The sequence below is a fragment of the Hippopotamus amphibius genome, chromosome 2 (genome assembly GCF_030028045.1).
Source record: "Hippopotamus amphibius kiboko isolate mHipAmp2 chromosome 2, mHipAmp2.hap2, whole genome shotgun sequence".
NCBI lineage: Eukaryota > Metazoa > Chordata > Mammalia > Artiodactyla > Hippopotamidae > Hippopotamus > Hippopotamus amphibius.
Genome location: NC_080187.1, coordinates 87931926 through 87937925, shown reverse-complemented (window position 1 = coordinate 87937925; position 6000 = coordinate 87931926). Strand labels below are relative to the sequence as shown.

Sequence of the window (6000 nt, the reverse complement as noted above, 5' to 3'; positions counted from 1 at the left end):
TATTTACTTATTTTTGGCCACATTGTGTCTTCATTGCTGCATGCAGTCCTTCTCTAGTTGCGGTGAGCAGGGGCTACTCTTTGCTGCCGTGCGTGGGCTTCTTATTGTGGTGGCTTCTCTTGTTGAGGAGCACAGGCTCTAGGTGCACGGGCTTCAGTGGTTGTGGCACGTGGGCTCTAGAGCACAGGCTCAGTATTTGTGGCACACGGGCTTAGTTGCTCCTTGGCATGTGGGATCTTCCTGGAGCAGGGATCAAACCCGTGTCCCCTGCATTGGCAGGTGGATTCTTAACCACTGCGCCACCAAGGAAGTCCCTCCATTGCCTCTTAACTGCACTATTGCATATGTTTCCTTAATTATTTCCCTGCTTCTTGTCTCTCTGGCAAGATCCCCTGTGTAGATTGACCCTCTTAATTAATGGCTATGTGCACATCACTCCCTGTGTTAGTTATCTATTGCTATGTAACAAATGACTGCAAAATGTGGCATCTTAAATATTTATTATCTCACACAGTTTCCGTGGGTCAGGAATCTGGGAACAGATGAGCTAGTGTCAGCAGGAATGCAGTCATCTCAGGCTTGACTGGAGCTAGAGGGTCTGTTTCCAAGGTGGTTCCCTCAACCACCTGACAGGGTAGTGCTTATCATAGGGAAGAGGCCTCTTCTCAGTTCCTTATCATATCAGCCTCTCTGTAGTGATGTCTGAGTGTCCTCCTGACATGCAGCCTGCTCCCCTCAGGGTGAGTGATCTGAGAGAGTGCAAAAGAATAATTTTTTAAATGGAATTTTTAATTGGGGCCTGAGGACAGATAGTAATGAGCCAAATGACTTCTGTAAGATTATTCATTACTGCATTAATTGTAGAAACAGAAGACTACAAACAGCCTAAATGTACTTCAAGGGAAGATTATTTAAGAAATTTGACAGGTATGTAGAGGAAGAATTAGGATGCTTTTTTATATTAATATAAAAGGATGTCCAAGATATAACCTTACACAAAAAATTGAGGTATGGAATATAGAACAGCATGTATAGTATGCAAAATATATGTGTGTGTACATGCATACATATATGTGTGTGCGTATGTATATATATATATATGACATGATTTCTCTGGAAAGATACACAAGAAATTGTTAACTGGAGGTTATGGTTGCCTCCAGAAATCTAGGAAGGGGCTCTTCATGACTGGGGGAAAGAGAGAAAGGGAGACTCATTGCATGACATTTGTATCTTTTTTCCTTCCAGTTTTATTATATAATTGACATACAGCACTGTATAAGTTTAAGGTGTACAGCATAATGATTACATATATCATTGAAGTGATTATCACAATAAGTTTAGGGAACATCCATAATCTTATACAAAGTAAAAGAAAAAGAAAAAAACTTTTTTTCCTTGTGATGAGAACTCTTAGGATTTACTCTCTTAACTTTCATATATAATATACAGCAGCACTAGTTATATTAATCATGTTGTACATTACATCACTTATACTTATTTATCTTAGAACTGTAAGTTTGTACCTTCTGACCACTTTCGTCCAATCTCCCCCACCCCCCTTGCCCTGGTAACCACAAGTCTGATCTCTTTTTCTATGAGTTTGTTTTTTGACGTATCACTGATCCACAACACTATGTTAGTTCCTGGTGTACAACATAGTGATATGATATTTCTACACATTACAAAATGATCACCATAATATTAATTATTATTGACTATACTGGAATATATATAGGAATATAGTCAATAATAATATAGTCGATGTTTCTACCTTTTAAATTATGTGCTTATTTAAAATTATTTTTAAAAATCCAGACCAGTTGTCCACTCAGGAGGAAAAAAGCAGAAGCCAGAGGAGAAGAATAAGATAAATGACTTAGCTATAGGAAATATTTAGACATCAGAGAGAACTGGATGGAAATACAACTTGGACAGTTATCATTGAAATGTGGGAAACACATGGTTTCAATCCTAATTGAGACTCCCAGCTACCTACAGTATAATTCTGAGAAAGGAGGCCTTGGGATAGTGGTAGAATTATTTTGGAAATCAAGATGAAAGTTCACTTTTGGAATTACATAAATTGGGAGCTGGGTGAATTTTAGAGATACAGTAGATCAGAGATCACAAACAGGTGGGCCACTGGCCAGATGCCTGTGTGTCGCATTTGGTTTGAATGCTGCTTTTAAATGAACTGTTAAAGGATAAACTGAGGCATATTAAAATTTTTGACTCTGAGCAAAAATCAATTCAAATAGGGCAGTGCCAAACAGGAAGTGGTTAGGAGAGCTCCACTGACTGGAGCCTGGGGAGAGACTCAGAGAACAGGCAGAAGCAAAGCAATGATCGGATGGTTATAGCTTAAAGTCTAGTTGGCTGTTTGTGATTTGTTGTCCTTAGCATTTTGATTTTGTAACCTTGAGGCATTTACAGACTTAGACTTTGGTTTTCTGAGGTAGGCTGCCATGGCATTAGAGCTACCTCAATCTAATGGCCTCCTTATTTAAGTAATTTAACAAAATTAATTGCCCACATTTGAAGATCAGGAGATTTCACATTTTTTTAAAAAAAGCTAAATATCTGACTTCTTAGAAATGTTGGAAGATCTGGTGGAGAAATCCTGCATTCCTACATGGCGGCCATGGTAGCTTTGTAGACAGAGGCTGGTACTCCCCAGTTTGCCATGGCTCTCAGTTTTCATGGCAAGCCAGTTTTCATCACCTGATGAGCCCATGTAAGCGTCTCAGGTGAGGAAACTAATGCTCAGAGGCAAACTTTGAGAGTTCATGTCTCCCTATTCCTACTCTCCAACCAAGAGCCATAATCTTGGTATGTGCCACTACTCAGAATCCTGTCTTTAAATTAATGACACCATCTCAACCCAGTGGTTGGTTGCAACATCCACAGTTGGGAACCCTTAGTTTTTGTTTTTGTTTTTTTTTCCCTTAGGAATCATACAAAGATCCCCCAGAATTACAAGGACTATATTTATCCTGGGATCTTAGAATCCTTTTACCTCCTTTCTGCTGTTGTCTGCTCCTAGTGCTAGGTCTAATAATATTCCCATTTTCTGCCAAATTAGCCACAGGGCCAGAAGATTCCTTTGCCATGGCTTTGTTGGGGAGGAAAAACTTCCTCTACACTCACATTATCATTTGGGAACTGTGAATTAAACTGACATAAGACAGATTAATGAGAGTTCACAGAAAAATGTGACTCAAGGAGGCGGTTAGAATTTGGGCTTATGTACTATCTCAATGGGATAAGAAGGGGAGCGCGGCACTTACAGGAAAACAAATGACTTCATAATAGGGGAAAGGGAGAAAGGGCACTTAAAGGAAAGCAAATGACTTTCAGGAAAGATACATAGCTCCTTAGGAGAACAGACAGGAGATACAGCTTTGTGACAATGTATAGATGTGATGCCCACTTCTAGTCGATCTTCTCTAGTTGTGGCAGGGGATTTAAGACAATTGAGTTCTTTGGGGAGCCTCCACATTTAGGAAGATAATGGAGTGCAGCGGGTAAAAAAGCCAATTCTCAAATGCCTTCATCTCAAAATAATTTTTATGCTGCAGTGCTTATTCTGGACCCCTTTAGCATTATTCCAAGGAGGGGCCGCTGATGCTAAAACGCAAAGGAGTGCTGCTGGAGCTGACCACTGATCCTTCTCCCCCCCCCCCCCCCCCCCATTCCTGCGATCCGCACATCTCAAGACGCTGTTCTGAAATGCCACACCTCATAGTGAACCACCTTCCCCTGCTGTGTTCCTCCTGGTCCTGCCCCCTTCCCCATTGCTTCTCAGAAACCATTGCGGTCTCCACTCCTGAAGACAGTGTTACTAAACCTCCAGATATATGTTACAGTTCTTCCATCTGAAACGTGACCTCATTCTCTGGAGTGAGAGCTCCTCTGCTAAGGGATTTGGACCAAGGCTTACAGACCCTGGGAAGACTGTCCTCACACTGCGCGAATTCAACTCAAACTAGCTAAAGATTAAAGAAATTACTGGTTTACATAATAGCAAATCTAGGGGAGAAGACGGCCTCAGCCGCACTATTCCAAGTCACGTGACCTCTTTCTCGATTTTCTGCCTTTGCTTATTTAAACTCTTGGCTTTTTTCCCTCTAATCGTTCCACTGGCTGACACAAGCTATGCCTAGGGCACATCCTTAGGTCGTCAGCATAAAGGGAGAGTGTCTTAGTTTAAAGGTAAAATCCCATAGTTCAGACCTTGCTTCTATTTGCTAGCAGTTAACTCCTTCCTCAACAACACAATGGGGACGATAATACCTGCCTGCAAAGGATGTTGTGATTTTTAAACATACACATTAGGGATAACAATATACAGTGTCTGATACACAGTAGGCGCTCAATAAACACTATTCTGCGCGTGGATAGCAATGATATGTATACACACAGTAATATGGCGCCTTTGGGTAGGTTCTAAAGGAACCGGATCGGGAGGGCCGGTCGTGTCCCCGGTCTCCGTCCTCGACCCCCAAGTCTCTCAAGCTCTGGGGCAGTGAGGCAGCAGCGCATCTCACGAACCCTGTAATCAAGGGAAAGTTCCGCACCCCATGGCCGAGAGGAAAACAATGAGCTGGACCAAAGGGCGTGCCAAAATCGCCGCACCTCGCAGAGAGCAATGCGGGCCGAGTACCCAACCAGAGAGGATGCGCAGGCACCGGAGAACAATACGCTCACACCCTGCACGCGGAGGCTCGCAATGCCGCGCCCAGGGGTGGGCCCAACTCGGGGCCTGCCGGGAAATGTAGTGTCTACAGCTGCGCCAGTGAAGCCGCGCTGCTCGCCGGCTCGGGCCACGCGCAACTACAAGTCCCAGCAAAGCCCGCGAGGCCTTGATCAGCCGCTTTTCGCAGGGAAGGGAGTGAGGCGAACATGGCTGAAGGCAGCCGGGACGGCCCAGCGAGCGGCGGGATGGGTGGCAGGCAGGACCCAGTCCCTAGCAGTGGCGGCTGCAACTTTCCAGAGTACGAGCTTCCTGAGCTAATCACGCGCGCTTTCCACGTGGGCGCCTTCGGGGAGCTGTGGCATAGCCGGCTGCGCGGGGAAGGGGACTTGTCGCTGAAGGAGCCGCCGGCACCGGTGCTGTCCGGGGGCCGAGGGGTCGCCGACTCCGGCCGGGAGCATGCCGCCGTGGCCCGGGATTTGGGCTGCAGCCTGGAAGCGGCAGCCGAGCTGAGGGCGGTGTGCGGGTGAGTGCGGTGCCTAGGGGCTCTTGCGGCTTGGAGTCAACCCGGGTTCTTCCTGGCTCCTGCGCTCCCCTGGGACTCATCCTTGGGCGGGCCTGTGGTTTTACCCTCCAGGGTAGCAGGGCCTCCCTGTCCAAGCTTTCCCGGTACAACGGGAGAAGTCCCGTGATGAGAATGCACAATTTCTGCTAGTTGGAGTGAAGGGAGGAGAGAGCTGCATGAAAGATTAATGTTTCTATTCACTGGTTTTTCAGGTGCTTATTAATGTAGGAAAGCAATCACAGTAACAGCGACGTGTCTCTGCCTTTGACAGACACTTTGACGACAGAGGAACCTCAGTAATGATAGGCTAGAAGGAGGTTTAAGCAGAACAGTGTTAAAACCTGGATCATCTGTGGTCTCTTTTGAGGACCTCCTGAGTATGCTATTACTGAGATTTTTGGATGAAAATATAAAAATAATTGTCTCTTTCTGCGTTTAACAGAATTGGCCGCCTTCAACTAGCCATATATCCTTTTCTTTGTAGAATATCGGCACAGAATTCACCTTTAATTCTGGTTATCTGATTTCTTAATTATTCAGTTATGTATTTAGGAGACAACCCTGACTCGCTAAGGACAGGATGTGTGATTGCTTTTTTTGTTTGATTTTGTTTTAGCCTTGATAAACTGAAGTGCCTTGAGGAAGGGGAGGATCCAGAAGTCATCCCAGAAAATACTGACCTAGTGACTTTGGGGTATGGAGGACCTTGCTTTTATTATATGCTACTTATTTAAATATT

General features: G+C 44.7%; 1 protein-coding gene across 2 annotated transcripts in view; it reads left to right on the top strand.

Moving 5' to 3' along the window:
* The first annotated feature begins 4901 nt into the window (after positions 1-4901).
* SNAPC3 (small nuclear RNA activating complex polypeptide 3) overlaps positions 4902-6000 on the top strand; it is a 33805-nt gene continuing 32706 nt past the window's right edge. Inside the window, exons 1-2 of one of the 2 annotated variants that reach the window (XM_057720422.1) lie at positions 4902-5222; positions 5878-5955. In XM_057720422.1, coding sequence (XP_057576405.1) covers positions 4906-5222; positions 5878-5955 — 395 coding nt within the window. In that variant the 5' untranslated portion in view covers positions 4902-4905. The remainder of the gene's footprint in view (positions 5223-5877; positions 5956-6000) is intronic. The other variant, XM_057720423.1, reaches the window with a different exon arrangement.